At 33.0% G+C, this 15,601-nt stretch overlaps 2 protein-coding genes across 13 annotated transcripts; one reads left to right on the top strand and one right to left on the bottom strand.

Annotated features, from left to right (window-relative positions):
• Positions 1-1,153: 1,153 nt before the first annotated feature.
• Positions 1,154-9,499, bottom strand: LOC145008694 (DNA ligase 6-like). Of its 12 annotated transcripts, XR_013663593.1 has the most exons (10): positions 8,778-9,499; positions 8,353-8,663; positions 7,291-7,631; positions 7,065-7,133; positions 6,893-6,989; positions 6,758-6,791; positions 4,809-6,684; positions 4,626-4,698; positions 2,311-2,423; positions 1,154-2,220 (listed from the first exon to the last, which is right to left on the bottom strand). XR_013663593.1 is itself a non-coding variant. In XM_078967292.1 (7 exons), the coding sequence occupies exons 3-7, from the start codon at positions 7,340-7,342 to the stop codon at positions 2,415-2,417; spliced, it is 300 nt and encodes a 99-aa protein (XP_078823418.1). In that variant the 5' UTR covers positions 7,343-7,631; positions 8,353-8,663; positions 8,778-9,497; the 3' UTR covers positions 1,154-2,414. The 12 variants fall into 12 exon arrangements, 2 of the variants coding, with proteins under 2 accessions (XP_078823418.1, XP_078823417.1); XR_013663592.1 differs by having other exon boundaries at positions 1,154-2,423; XR_013663591.1 differs by lacking the exons at positions 1,154-2,220; positions 2,311-2,423 and adding an exon at positions 3,800-4,066.
• A 4,267-nt stretch (positions 9,500-13,766) lies between these two features.
• LOC145009520 (uncharacterized) lies at positions 13,767-15,284 on the top strand. The gene has a single exon (XM_078968204.1). It carries the CDS (start codon positions 13,767-13,769, stop codon positions 15,282-15,284), a length of 1,518 nt encoding a protein of 505 aa, XP_078824330.1.
• Positions 15,285-15,601: the final 317 nt, after the last annotated feature.

The following is a 15,601-nucleotide window of genomic DNA, read 5'->3' as shown; positions in this document are numbered from 1 at the left end:
ATTTTTAAAATTAAAAAGCCACATAATTTTATATTTATATATGTAAAGTATCAAATGTAATAAATATTATAATAAATTTCAATTACTATGTTTCTTTATTCTTTATTTCAAAATTTTATTTTAAAAAATACTTATTATTTGAGTTTTAATATTTTATTTTCTTTAATCAACCCGTGTAATACACGGTTTTATACCTAGTATAGTATAATTACAAAAACAAAAATAGCTCTCTCTTGAAACCATACGAGTCACAATAACCTCTATCCATACGAGCAAGCCTGCTCCAGAGGGTAGATACCATGAATTATTATATCATAGAAGTAAATTCAGAAATAAGCTTAAATTAATAGGTCAAAATAATAGTATTTCTTGACAATTTATTGAAAAAGAAGAAGAAGATATACATGGAAATGAAACTAACCTTTGTATTTATATTTATATACTAGGTTACAACCCTTGGAAACCATGGGTAAAAAATTTATAAAAAAAATGATATTATTAATAAGAGTTAAGATTATCAATTCTTTTGTATCGATTATTTAAAATTAAAATTAATATAAATTTGTAAAAAAGTATATAAATTTGAATATATGTTAAATAGAAACGCAATCAAATCATCGAAAGTTAAATATGAAGATAACTAAAATGCATCTTTAAATATGTGAATGATTTATGAAGTGTGAGGGCAAATCATTATTTTTTGTAATGAGGGAGCAATCAAGAAACACCATGTGACGTCTATTAAAGTCTGAAAATCAACTATCAAAACAAACTGAATATTATGGATTACAATGCTATATAAAGAATAAATTATTTTAAAAAAATGTTACAAAAAAATAGAAAAAAACACAATTGTTAGAAGTTAATGGGTACGAAGCATTTATAAATTCCTAAAATAACAGGAAATGTATTAATTGTTAATGTGGTTGAGTGCAAATTACCATTATGTCCATGGAGTACTAATAATAAGAACAAAAATTATAAAATCCTTAAAATAGTTCTACAGATGGTATAATGGTAATTAAAACAATCAGTTTTGCCACATGCCTCTTAAAAAATCATTTACAACCATAAATAAGTTTACCAATATACCCGTAACACATTAATTTTGTATATGTAATACGTAAGATATGAGATATATGTGGCGAGGGCATTTTCGTCCTTTGAACATACTTATAACTATTAACAAACCTCATGATACATTATAACAGCGGATAATGGATCGACATACATATATGCTTTTCTTTTTAATGAAGAGGCGTGAAATATGCAAGTGACAGAAATACCCCTTCTACAAGACACACCTACTTAAATTGCATAAAACCACACCGCTTAACCTATTTATTCATATTGGGAAAATGGCTTATTAAGGTAACTAACTATTTCAGTTGTCCATATATAGGTAATGTTCTTTTTTTGTACACATTAAGGTAACTAAGTTGTTTTGTTTGTTCACATTTAGGTAATATGACCGACTATCACCTGTTTTTGCTTATGTGACATCCACCTGGCATATGACTAGAATACGTTGCACCTACGTGGCATGGTGGATATATAGGAAAATGATTTATTAAGGTAACTAACTATTTCAGTTGTCCATATATAGGTAATGTTCTTTTTTTGTACACATTAAGGTAACTAACTTGTTCTGTTTGTTCACATTTAGGTAATATGACCGGCTATCACCTGTTTTTGCTTATGTGGCATCCACTTGGCATATAACTTGAATACGTTGCACCTACGTGGCATCCACCTAGCATATGACTTGTTTTGTTTCTTCTTCCTCATCTTATTCTTCAAGACGACAAGATGAATTTCAAGTTGATCATCCATGTGATTGCGACTTACCATCTCGTGTGAAGATTTCAAGAGCTCCTGACAACCGTAGAAGAAAATTTAGAGTTTGTTAAAACTCGATGGTAAATCAATATGGTTGAATATGTTGCAGGAGTTCTTGAAATCTTCACATGAGATGGTAAACCACAATCACATGGATGATCAGCTTGAAATTCATCTTGTCATTTTGAAGAATAAGATGAGGAAGAAGAAGCCATCGTCGATCGATCTAGGGTTTAGAATTAGGGGGGAATCGTATGACACAGTTATAATGTAATCGAATGAAGACAATATATGCATCATGCCACGTAGGTGCAACGTATTCAAGTCATATGCCAGGTGGATGCCACATAAGTAAAAACATGTGATAGCCGGTCATATCACCTAAATGTGAACAAACAAAACAAGTTAGTTACCTTAATGTGTACAAAAAAGAACATTACCTATGTATGGACAATTGAAATAGTTAGTTACTTTAATAAGTCATTTTTCCATATATGCACCATGCCACGTAGGTATACCGTATTCAATTCATATGCCAGGTGGATGCCACATAAGCAAAAACAGGTAATAGCCGATCATATTACCTAAATGTGAACAAACAAAACAAGTTAGTTACCTTAATGTGTACAAAAAAAAAAAAGAACATTACCTATATATAGACAACTGAAATAGTTAGTTACCTTAATAAGTCATTTTCCCTATTCATATTTGATGTTAGAGTTCTACAATTACCAAGGTGTTTTTATCTTTTACTTAATAGAAATATGTCTCGATCAAGTAAGTTCAGGTATAAGTTTTTTTTTATCTAATGCAAATATAATGACATAATAAGTAAAATAAGAGAAAAACTACAAAATATCGGGTAAAATTAAAAACCGAGCCACACCCTTTAAACAAACCATCATTGAGTTATCAAAATCAGTAACATGAATGTAGTCACTATAAATTATATGCAAATAGGTATACATTAGAAAAAGCTAAAATGAAAAATGATAACTACCTCCACCTTATAGTTTATAAAAAATAAGGCAAACATAGATACTCTACTCCCAATACTAAAGAAATTAGTCTACAAATGGATTTAGTTAATATGTTTTTGGTTTAAACCGGTTCACATCAATTACAAAAAATATAATTATAGTAAAACATGACATAAATGCCTCTTAATTCAAAATGGGTCCAATCAATCAAGTAATACAAAATACAATCACGTAATACCAAAGCAGGGAAAATATAACAAAAAACAGAAAAAAAAAAATATTTCTATAAAACGTGACAGAAATACCCTCAAACTAAAAAAATAAAAATAATCAGAATTACATTTCTATTTGTATGAGTTTGACGGTACTTTTAGGTTTCTTTGTGTAATCCGTCAATGAATCTGGCCTATAAACATGACGTGAACCAATTTTTTTACTTGGTGAACCAATTTTTTTACTTGGTGAACCAATTTAATAGAAAAAAATTGTTCTAATTACCATTGTCAATTTGTAACTGGAAAATGATTAATTAACATACAAAGGTGAATTTTCTCTACTTGTTGTTGCCTTACGTTCAAAAGATTCTGAATAATACAATAAAGTATTATAAAACATTCAAACATATTCAAACAAACTATATACCGTTGCTGTGAAAATTACCAATATGTCCCTAGCGTAGTAGGCGGATAAAAAGATGAAAAACAAACAGGGCATTTTCGTCCATTGAACTTACTTATAACATGAAAAACAAAAGTACAATGCCTTTATATGTAATATTTTCGAATTTTGTTGCACATATAATTTTTTTTTTGTACTGTATTGTTGGAATACATTTTTCTTTCCTTCTGTTATTTTACTTTGTAACTATTGGAACTAATGTTTATTATGTTATATAAAGATAAGCATGGCTGGAAAGGATACTATTAGGGAGGATGATTTTGATGAATTGACTTCCAATTCCATAGCTACATATTATGATATATCAAGCATATCAGGTTCATAACTAAAATCGAACAAAATTACACAGAAAGACCTAACATATTAAGAAAAAATAATGGAACAAAATTACACAGAACATATAAAGACAAACATAATTACAATTATGTCCAGACAAACATAATTACAATTATGTCCCTATAGTAGTAGGCGGATAAAAAGATTCTGAATAATACAATAAAGTATTATAAAACATTCAAACATATTCAAACAAACTATATACCCCTGATGTGAAAATTACCAATATGTCCCTGAAGTAGTAGGCAGATAAAAAGATGAAAATTAAACAGGGACAGCCTCAATGATTCAAGCATATCAGGTTCAGAAAAAACAAAAAATAGAGAATTATATAAAAAGATGAGAATACATTCTCCATATTTACAGATTTACAGATTATGATATATCGAGCATATCAGGTTCAGAAAAAACAAAAAACATAGAATTTGACAGCCTCAGTGATAAAATCGGTAATTATAAGTAAAACAATAACATACAACGTTAATGTGGCCTAAGTCCTAATTCATATAAATCTATTTATTTACCAATCGCAGGCGTACCTTCAATAGTTCAATGAGATAAACTCGAAGAAGCAACGTAAGCAGTAAAGCAGAATGCGATAAGAGAGAGAGAGAGAGAGAGAGAGAGAGAGAGAGAGAGAAATAGAGAGGGGGGCCTGCCGCCTACGATTGGTAATTTGCGATGGTATCTCTCGATTGAGAAAGGGGAGCGATAGATGAACAAAACCATATTCAGACGAATTATGATTGTCAAATAAGTTTTTGATCGTTCTTTTGAGAAGAAGAAACTTACCGAATGATTGAAGTCGCTGATTGAATATCTAATAACTGAAGTGTGGATGATGCTTGATTGTTGGAAGACGATGCTGTAAAGAATGATTCATATTCGTATGTTTCAATTATATATTGAACATAATAAGATCAGATCGACCTAATAATCAAATTTAAATGTAATTGATATGATTGATATTGATACCATAAAAAGATGCGGGCATATAACGAAATTGATTCAATATTCCATTCGATTTCCATCCATATTCCAAATTCCACATTCAAATTGCTATATTGCCATATTCCATATATAATTTCCGTATGTAATGCTACGTGAAACCAAGCAGGGGTAAAAATGGGATTTAACATTGGGAGGAAAGTGAATTTTTGTTAGGACACGTGTCAAACAGGTTCCGTTTATTAGATAGGAATATATGCCTTATTTCTACCCTTTTATTCTCTAGCACTAGGTGAAAACCCGTGGAACCCACGGGTGATAATTTTAAATAGAATTTAAAAATTGATTACATATTAAAATAATCTATCATTAATTTAGAAAAATTTATGAATTGTAATATTGTATTTATTTTAATAATTTTGTAATTTGTATGTATTTAATTAAACACATAAATCCATCTATTTTATAAAAATAATGATTTTGTATAATGAAACATATTATTTGTGTGAAACGACTTGTAATAAATTTAAACCCATGGAAAGCACAGTTGAAAAGGGAAAACAATATTCATAACTTGTGTACTCTACGTTATTAGAGTAAAGCAAATTTAAAACATCCATTATGTTTGACAAATATTTTTTACCCTTTTGAATAATTCTCATTAATACTGTGCTTTGTCTAATGTGTCAAAAGATTATAAACCTAAAGAATTTATTCTCCCTTTTTCAAGCTGAAGAAGGAAAATATTTTTTTAACTGAATGAAAATATTTTTAGCTTATTTTTGATCAATGAAAATATTTTTAACTGATATAGCATGCAACTATCATCAAATAAGTCAAACTATTGTCCTTAGATGAATATATAAAAATAAAACATACTTCATTTACAAAAATGAAACATACTTCATATAACTAATTGTTTAATACAAAAAATAAATTTGGAAAACTAATTATTTTTTTGGCAATGAATATAAAAATAATAAATTATGCACAAAACAGTTTTACTATTTTCCAAATCAAACTTGTTAAAAGGGTATCTAACCAATAGAAAATTTTAAAACATGTATATTAAGATTTTATAAAAAAAATATTCCATATAATGTCTTTTCAATCATTATATAATATATATTATAAATTTATATTTAAATGATTACCTATTTATTTTTTTATTTTTTATAAAAGTAATCAGTTGTTCGCTTGTTTAAAAGAGTCGGATAGATTATTATAACTTAGAGATTTCATTTCCTCTATCGTGTTTTGATATTTTTCTTCATCAACCTGACAAATCTAAATAGTCATATTTAATAATTTGTGTTTCACCAAATAAAATTATGTAATGTATTAAATTTGGTTATTTTAACATGAAAATAAAGATAAATTTTAATAAAGATCCCTTTAAAAGACTGAATGGAAATTAGTATTTTTGTCACCAAAAGGAAATATAAACTAATTTAAAAATATAATAAAGCAAGAGATAAATATTACATTATTAGTAACTTATTAATTCTAAAAGTAAATTACAAAATCTATCATCATTAAGAAAAGTTATGTTTAAAAAAGATAATCTTATTAGTTAGAAGGTACCAAAATGAAATTTTTATGCGTTTGAAAAATTTGCTATAAATATAAATATAAAATGACAAAGATACATTATATATATCATTAATCTCTTTTGTATCTAACTGTTTATCAAAGTAAAATAAGTTACATTAACTGACTATTAATTTGACTATTAATTTTATGAAAAAAAAATAACAAAAAAAATATTTGTTTGTTATTAAACAACTAAAGAAAATAAAGTTCATGGTTTTGAACATATACTGGAATCCAAGTACTATATGGGCTAAAGAATTAGCAAATAAATGACAGTTCTCATCATGGCTTCAATTCTTAAATTGGTGACCTACAAATAGGAATTTAGAGATAGAAATCAAAAAGTTTAATAAAATGTTAAAAATTGAAAAGTAAAAAGTTACCAATGTTGTCACTATAAACTTTATCTCCATCTCTCTACAAGACCTCATTAGATTAATAATGAGATTTCTATAACAATATACAAAAAGTAAATAAATTCTAAAATAATGGGCCAAATTTATAAACATATTTCATACCTTATCTCATGAAGCACTGAATAAACACGTCTGATTAAGAGTGAAGTTGGAGGTGCAAATAGTTTTTGTGTCTGGCAACATAGTTGAGCCGCATCACCTTATTTAAAGAGATTATTTAGTATGAAAAATATGTTAATTAGAGAAAATATAAATTATAAATTATAACACTTACCAAGATCACCTAAAGTGTTGTACATCTCGCGAATCTTCAATTTGTTTGTTCCACATGCCTCTTCAATTGCTGCTGTCACAATGCTTCCACCATTGTAATTACAAGAAAATAAATAGTGAATCACATATTGTAGAAATGGTTTGAATACAATCGAGTGATACAGTGTTTGAAAATTCTAAACAATCAAAGATTCAAACAATGTAAATATTATCAACTAAAAATTTACCATTCCAATGCACAAGAACCGTGATTCTGTGAATACAAAATGAAGAAAACATTTCAAATCTGCCCTTATTTTTGAATACACAGCTTTAGATCTAGAATTTACACACAGAAAATCTCAAAGTCTTGTTCATAATCACCTAGTAGAGAGTGAGAATCCATTTGACAAAGATACAAGATCTTTTCTATGTTTACAGGAATTACCCAAAGAGATATGATATCATTCAGGTATATTTATAGTGTACATAAAAGGTTGTAACTAACTGTGTTCTCCTGGTCAGGAGCAATCTTATTTGTGCACAAGTAGACAGTTGGCAGCACATCCTCTGGTGACAAAATTAGTAGCTGTTTAAAAAAATGTTGATAAGTACAAATAGACCATAGAAAACACCAGATTGATGCATTGTTGCCATAATTTAAAACAAATAAATTCATAATTTGCTTTTTTAGAAGAAACATATTATAGGTCCAATTTAAGCAACCTTCTCAAGACTTGAAGTTGTCCATGATGAAAAAGTCGGAAATTTTATAAAAAAATTAATATGTAATGAGAAATGAAAGTGGGATGCTATTTCTTACCTCAGCTACCCAAAACCCAGGCAATATTTCTTCCCAAATGGAAGTAGAAACTATTCCTTCACGGTTCTCCAATCAAAAGAAATGTGCCCTTTGTTACTATAGAAATGTTATTTTCTTATAGCTAGCTAGTAAAATCGAGTTTTAGCATTACATTGATTTAGATGTAAAAATGGGACAAAAAAAAGTTGTTTGTTAATATCTAGCTTTGTTTCAAAAATTAAGATTGCAGAAGAGTCACAGTTCAAAGTAGAAATGAGGTTGTGTATTGAACTGGTAGGTCTAGAAAATGAGAAAAAAAAAAAAAGTAAAATTGTTGAATAGTTCTCTACATATCATATTCACATATAGTGAACAGAAAATTGTTCAAAATCAACAAAAAATACAGTGGCCATTAAAATCGTTGATAATAGGCAAACAAAAGCATTGGAACTGAGTAAAATTCACAATACTTGTTCTAATAAGTCAACGATCAGCACAGAAATTCTACCTGATGAACTGAGGATCCGTATTCTTGCCTTATATCACAAGCCAATGTTTTTCCCTGAAAGGAATGCTTCTAAATTACTGAACAACAATGGCAGACTGTGGATAGTCTCCAACTCCAAATATTATGATGTGTGCCACATCATTCATTACCCTTTCCCCAAACACTAAACTTTACATTAAAGGACTATCATGTTGATGGAATACCGTGAGGTTTAAATAAGATCTATATCAACTCACAAACAGGGTATAAATCTAATTGCCATTATAGAAAATCTTAATAATCTTCATTCACATCCAAAGTGAAAACATTACCTGTTTTAAAAAATATATACGGAAAATTATTGGGTGTAATGAAAAAAATGTCAATATGGACAGAATCAACAAAAATAAACAAAATTCAACTACAAATTGGAGTGAAGAACTTACTTTTTGGGGGAAAAAGGATTTTGGGTTCGATAAAAAATGAAGAACGGATGCCGACATATCACTTTGTTGTCTTCCAAAATAATTTAAGTGATACCTGATAGTAAAAAAACCTAATGTTTCATTCAAATCACCTTATGGCAATTGGGGTCGATGGTCATCCGTTGCAGCAACAACAATCTATCGCGATAAAAGCGTGCAAGACTGATGGTATGAAATCGTCAACCGTAGAAAAAAATTAGATTTTGATTTGCAAGGAAGTAGCAACCGAGACGACAAACTTTGAGCCACCAACGAAGTTGAAGCAGGTGTGGAAGAGATTGTATATGGCATCGATTGATGTTTTTGTGGGTGTGTCACCAGTCGTTCCGTCGTCACCTATGTTGAGAAGAGCGAGATTTGCTTGAGGCGGCAGCGGGAGAGGTGGTGGAAGACCCTGGTAGATTGGTGTTTGTCTCTCTCCCAACTGATCTGTCATCCACTTCAAATTTGCCATCGCTTCCTCCTCTTGTTCCTTCATCCGAGCTCACCAAAAAGATTAAAGAAAAGGAGTCAATGGAAATTAGAGGTTACAAAGCAAGAATGCAGTTGAATCGTCTAAGTAAACTTTCAAGCTTTCAAAATATTAAAGGGGCGACTGATTGATTTACAACTGAAGGAGTGAATTAGGGATTTTGAAATCCAGATCACAACTAAGGGACCGAGATTTGAGGATGATTGAAGATTTAGAAGGGCATTTACGTAAATTGAGCTGAAGAAAAGAAGTGGGAAAACTCTATTTTAGCGGCCTGGGAGACCGACACATGGCACGATTCCACTTATTTATTAGGATAGGATTGGTGGAATATCAAATAGTAATAAGAATATGATGTCCTTAAATAAATAAATGGTTATCATAGTAGATTCTTAACTTCCCTTTGTTTTCTCATATCCATGAAAAGCCTTAAAAGTGAAAATTAGGGTAAAGACTATATGAGTGCATTTCACGGTAAATAATTGTGCACTTCAAGAAAAATATAATGGATTCTTAGAACTCTTCAAGTCAAGCATACAACAATATGCATATTTCGTAAAATTGTTCATTAAAAAAAATTCCTTGCAAATTCTCAACAAATACGGAAATACCCTAGCTAGTTATAGTCTTTTCTAATCCAAGAGTTAGGACATCATCACGTGAATCTAAGTCCAAACCATTTGTAAAAATGGACATCAAACAATAATACCATCCGACGCAGTTGTATGGGGCCACAATTCACCCAATAGGATCACACCGAATTCATATAAGTGCCCTTAATATAATGACTAGAAATGAATAAGTGAAAACATCTATTAAACTCTATTATAAAGATTGAAGCAATTGTCTACTATTGTAAATGGATTCATGAAGTGTTTTTTGTTCATCGAATGTGTTGAAAAACATAAAAATTGAGACATCTGTCGACTAATACAATGATAGCAACAACGAAATCAACACACATTGACCTTCGATCCATGTGTGATGTGTGTTTCATCCGATTGTGTTGGTTCATCCATGTCCCACTTCGATTGTGGGGACAAGGGCGGAGCTAGAAATTTTGAACGGAGGGGGCTTATATATATATATATATATATATATATATATATATATATATATATATATATATATATATATATATATATATACTAGTTTATAACCCGTGAGAAACACGGTTATAAAATTAATTAAACTTTTATATTGAAAAATCAGAATTACAATCAATTGTTTTAAACAAATTATTACTTAAGAAAATTTTTTAATTATATAAAATTATAATCGTTGATTTAAATAAATACTCGAAGTTATATCATCTTATAATCTGTATTAATTTTATTTTATTTTTTAATATAATGTTATTAATTTAATATAATTAAAGTGGGAAAATTTAAAATGATGAATGTTAGGTGCTATTTGTGCACCTTTTTGCACACCTTTTAGTCCCATTTTATGCATATATTTAGCACAATTGTTCTTCCTTTTCCTTGCATTTTATCATATTCATTTTAGTCTCTAGAACAACCTTATTTGCACACTTTTATATCTTTTTCAGGTAAACCGGAGGTTGGAACGCGCTTTGGGAAGTGTCGGGAAGCATTGGTGAAGATTTCGGGACGATCGGGCGAAGAACGAAAAAGTTGGAAAAATCAAGTTTGGAATTGGAGTCAGAGAGGTACACGGGGCGTGTTGAATTTACACTGAAAAGTGAGCACGGGGCGTGTTTGACCAAAATAGGAGCTGTTGACCATGTTAAACACGACCCGTGTCAGTTTAATGCAAATCAACACGAGGCGTATTGCTGAACACGACCCGTGTCATTCTAGCCTATTCGAACACGGGCCGTGTTCGACCCAGAAACCAACTTTTGGCAGTTTTTCCTATCTTTCATATTACGGGTTAAGGGTCATTTTTAGAGGGAGAAGAAGATATCAGAGCACCATTGGAGAGAAGAATTCGAAGCTTTTTGCAAGGGTTTGTCCGTTAATCATTTGGAAACATTAATTCTTGTTTTTGTAAGTTGTAATTACACTTAATTTCATCTTTTAGACTTGTGATCTTGTTCTAGCCATGTGTGGCTAGAACCCTAATTTCTCCAATTTCATGTTTTGACTTCTTGGTAGTGACTTCATTCATATGACATGATATTTGTTCTTAATTTATATCTAATGAATTTGATTTTGCTTCAATCGAATGTTTGATTCTAATTATGATTCCTATTGGCCATTTGAATTAGGGTTAGGTCATTCAAGTTATCTCTTTTACAAAATCCGTAATTGTTTTGTGAAATTAAACAAGTAACAAGCATTAAATTGATCTCTATTGAATGAATTTAGTGTAAATCTTATTCATACACTTTTACACTCCCGAGCTTATGAGGAGTATTGGGTGTTGTTGGGAACATTCACATAAAGCTTCATGCAATCTTATAATCTAATCCTAAGAGCTTGTTTAGATTAGGTTAATAAGGTTAGGATTAATCAAAGAGCTTGTTTTGGTTAATTAATACGGTGAATGGGAAGTGTTAGAGCTTATTAGCACTTTCAAGTACCAACTTAGATAGAATTGAACGAATATTGTGTCATCTTTGAGTCACATTGCTAAATTGTCATACATGGGGTTGGAGTCCTTACAAATTCTGAATTTAATTCACGCATTTAGTTGATTGCTTATGTTTTTAATTGTTTGTTTAATCATTACATTCTAAACCCCCCTCTCTTTATTATTGGTGACCATAGTACCTTGTGCAAATAGGTATAGACCAATTGTCCTGTGTCTCTGTGGATCGACCCTGCTTGCCTTGTACTACCTTTTAGTGCAATATAGTGGGATTATTTTGGAGTATATCGTACCCCTTTATTTGTTGGGTTTGACACTCCTAACAAATTGGCGCCGTTGCCGGGGACACGGTGTTACTAATTGTGTATGCCTAGATCTTTTCGTACAGGTATGCCATTGCCAATTGATTCGGAGATAGAGAAGACTGCAAAGAAGTTAAGGAAGCAAGCCAAGCTTCATAAGAGGCAACCAGTTTCCGGTACTTCTTCATCAACCAATCCCTCGGTCATCAACATTTGGGAGGACATACCCCTCTCAAGTGTATCCGCATAAGAAACAGAAAGCCCATCACTCTCACCACAAACAACCTCACCCATAAATACAACTCCACCCTCTTCACCTATTAATAATATCCTAAACAGTTCACCTTCAAAAACCACAACCAATTCTCAAGCCATGGCACATAACCCTGGAGGGAATCAAGGTCCTCCAAACCCACCACCCGAACAAACTCTTCGTCAATGGTCAAGACAAGAGGTGACTCAACAACCTCTTTGCATCACATACCCAGCCGCCACTAACTTGGAACTAAAATCCGGGCTTATCCACTTACTCCCAACTTTTAGAGGATTGGAGAACGAAGATCCTCACAAGTTCCTCACCGAGTTCCATGTAGTATGTGTGGGTATGAAACCACACAATGCCACGGAGGACCAAATCAAGCTTAGGGCATTCCCCTTTGCGGTGCAAGACGCGGCCAAAGATTGGCTTTATGACCTTCCACCGGGGACGGTAACTACTTGGGTAGATCTTGCGAGATTGTTTTTGGACAAATATTTTCCCGAAATGAAAGCTTCAGCCCTATGACGGGAAATTATCGGAATCAAGCAACACAAAAGAGAAGCTTTCCACACATATTGGGAAAGATTCAAGAAACTTTGTGCTCGTTGTCCAAAGCACGGGATCACTGAGTACCAGCTCCTCCAATATTTCATTGAAGGAATGACTCTAATGGAAAGAAGGCTTCTTAACGCCTCTAGTGGTGGATCTTTGCCCGATAAAACCCCAACTGAGATCCGAAATCTAATCAAGAACATGGCTGAAGATTCCAAACATTCAAGCCATGATGAAGAATGGTACACAGATGCACCCCGGGGTGTAAAAGAGTACAAACTCCTCAGATTGAAGCTAAATTGTCCGAGCTCACGAAAGTAGTCATGATGTTGGCCAAAGACAAAGGTGTGCAGCCCACACCCCGCCCGTGCGGTATTTGCACCCAAGTGGGGCATCCAACTGATATGTGCCCACAACTCCAAGAGGAAGATTATGAAGAAGCGAAAGTCATGGGAGGCTATTCGGGGGCAAATCAAAGAGGTTATGAGCAACCAAGAGGTGATCAGCGATGGAACAATAATCAAGGGTGGGGAGGCAATCAACAAGGGAATTATCAGCACAATCAATCGCATCAATATCAACCAAGACCACCATTTCCTCAAAATCAACCACGACCACCATTCCAACCTCAAAATTTCCAACCAAGGCATCCACAACAACCCCCTCCCCAAGCAAGTTCTTCAAGTATGTCCTTAGAAGACATAGTAAAAAGCCTTGCCACAAGTACTCAAAGCTTTCAACAAGAAACCAAGGAGAGCATAAAAAGCCTGGAGCAATAAGTATCACAACTTGCTCAGTCCGTGAGTAAGATGGAGTCGCAAGGCAAGCTACCCTCTCAAACGGAGAAGAACCCAAAACACAATGCGTGTGCAATTACATTAAGAAGTGGGAAAAACTATGAAAATCCAAAGATGCCAGAAGAAGAAGAAGAAGAGAAGGAGATTGAGGTGGAAGAAACTGTCAAAGAAGAGGAAAAGAAGAGTAATCCAAAGTCCAAGAAGCTAATAGAATCTGAAGTGAAAGTCACACCATCTCCATTTCCTTCAAGGCTGGCAAGCACCAAAAGAGAAAGGGAAGATGACGAAATCATGGCCATGTTTCGAAAGGTTGAAATCAATATCCCTCTTTTAGATGCCATTACACAGATTCCTAGATATGCTAAGTTCCTTAAGGAACTTTGCACATCTAAGAAAAAGCTTAAAGGAAATCAAACCGTGAAGGTTGGTGAAAATGTCTCAGCCGTGTTACAAAAGCGGCTACCGAAAAAATGCAAGGATCCGGGTGTTTTCACGGTTCCTTGCAAAATGGGTAACCTTTTTGTACCACGTGACATGCTTGATCTTGGAGCATCAATTAATGTTTTACCTTATTCAAGTTATAAGACAATGGGAATTGGACCTTTATCAAAAACCGGAGTTATCATTCAACTTGCTGATCGGTCTTTGGTACATCCGAAATGTGTATTGGAGGATGTGTTAGTGCAAGTTAATGAGCTCGTTTTTCCCGCTGACTTTTATGTTTTAGACATGGGTGATGAAAACACCCCACAATCGAGCTCCATCCTTTTGGGGAGACCCTTTATGAGTACCGCAAAAACAAAAATAGATGTAGCCAATGGTACTTTGTCAATGGAGTTCGATGGTGAGGTAATTAACTTTAATATCTTTGAAGCCATGCGTTATCCTAGCGATATTCATTCTTTAAACTTCATAGATGTTATTGATTCATGTACTAATGATTCTTTTGAGATGTCAAGCCAAGATGTGCTAACCACCATCTTGAGCAAACACTTTGATGAGACAGGGATTAAAGAGTTGGCTGACAAGTACACATTGGAAGACGAATTGATCGAAGTAATTGATTCCTTGGATAAAGCAAAACCCATGAGAGTTGAACCACCCCGCATGAAGCTAAAAAGTTCTAATCCGAAACTTCTCCCATCCATAGTACAATCGCCGACTCTTGAGTTGAAGGCTCTTCCCGACCATCTCAAGTATGCCTATCTTGGAGAGGAAGAGACACTACCGGTGATAATTTCGACTAAGCTGGCACAAGAAGAAGAAAAAGAGTTAGTTGGCATTTTGAAGAAATACAAGGAGGCTATTGGTTGGACTATTGCGGATATAAAAGGGTTGAGCCCATCATTATGCATGCACAAAATACTGATGGAAGAGGACTTCAAGCCAACCCGTGAAGCACAGAGGAGGTTGAATCCACCTATGATGGAGGTGGTCAAAAAGGAGATCATGAAGCTCTTGGATGCAGGTGTAATTTATCCTATTTCTGATAGTAAGTGGGTGAGTCCTGTGCAAGTAGTCCCGAAATAAGCTGGAGTTACCGTTGTCAAAAACTCCGAAGGGGAATTGGTACCCACCCATGTGCAAAATGGGTGGAGAGTTTGTATCGATTATAGGAAGCTGAATGCTTCTACCCGCAAAGACCACTTCCCTTTTCCATTCATTGATCAGATGTTAGAACGATTGGCTGGGAAATCCCACTACTGCTGCCTTGATGGTTTCTCTGGTTTTCATCAAATTCTGGTTGCCCCGGAAGACCAAGAGAAAACCACATTCACATGTCCCTTCGGCACCTTTGTGTATAGACGCATGCCCTTTGGTTTGTGCAATGCACCCGCAACCTTCCA

This window comes from Lactuca saligna, chromosome 8 (genome assembly GCF_052625555.1).
Source record: "Lactuca saligna cultivar CGN05327 chromosome 8, ASM5262555v1, whole genome shotgun sequence".
Classification (NCBI taxonomy): domain Eukaryota; kingdom Viridiplantae; phylum Streptophyta; class Magnoliopsida; order Asterales; family Asteraceae; genus Lactuca; species Lactuca saligna.
The sequence above is the reverse complement of the archived record's forward strand: the minus strand, read 5'-3'. Positions and strand labels throughout refer to the sequence as shown.

What these genes read in the sequence shown, in the direction of transcription:
- LOC145009520 (XM_078968204.1), top strand. Translation starts at nt 13,767, where the DNA reads ATGGAGTCGCAAGGCAAGCTACCCTCTCAAACGGAGAAGAACCCAAAA.
- LOC145008694 (XM_078967291.1), bottom strand. Translation starts at nt 7,342, where the DNA reads ATGTTTTCTTCATTTTGTATTCACAGAATCACGGTTCTTGTGCATTGG. An exon ending in CAACACTTTAGGTGATCTTG is followed by an intron (nt 6,990 to 7,064) that starts GTAAGTGTTATA and finishes TCTTTAAATAAG; the next exon opens with GTGATGCGGCTCAACTATGT. An exon ending in TCAGCGACTTCAATCATTCG is followed by an intron (nt 4,067 to 4,625) that starts GTAAGTTTCTTC and finishes CTACTACTTCAG; the next exon opens with GGACATATTGGTAATTTTCA.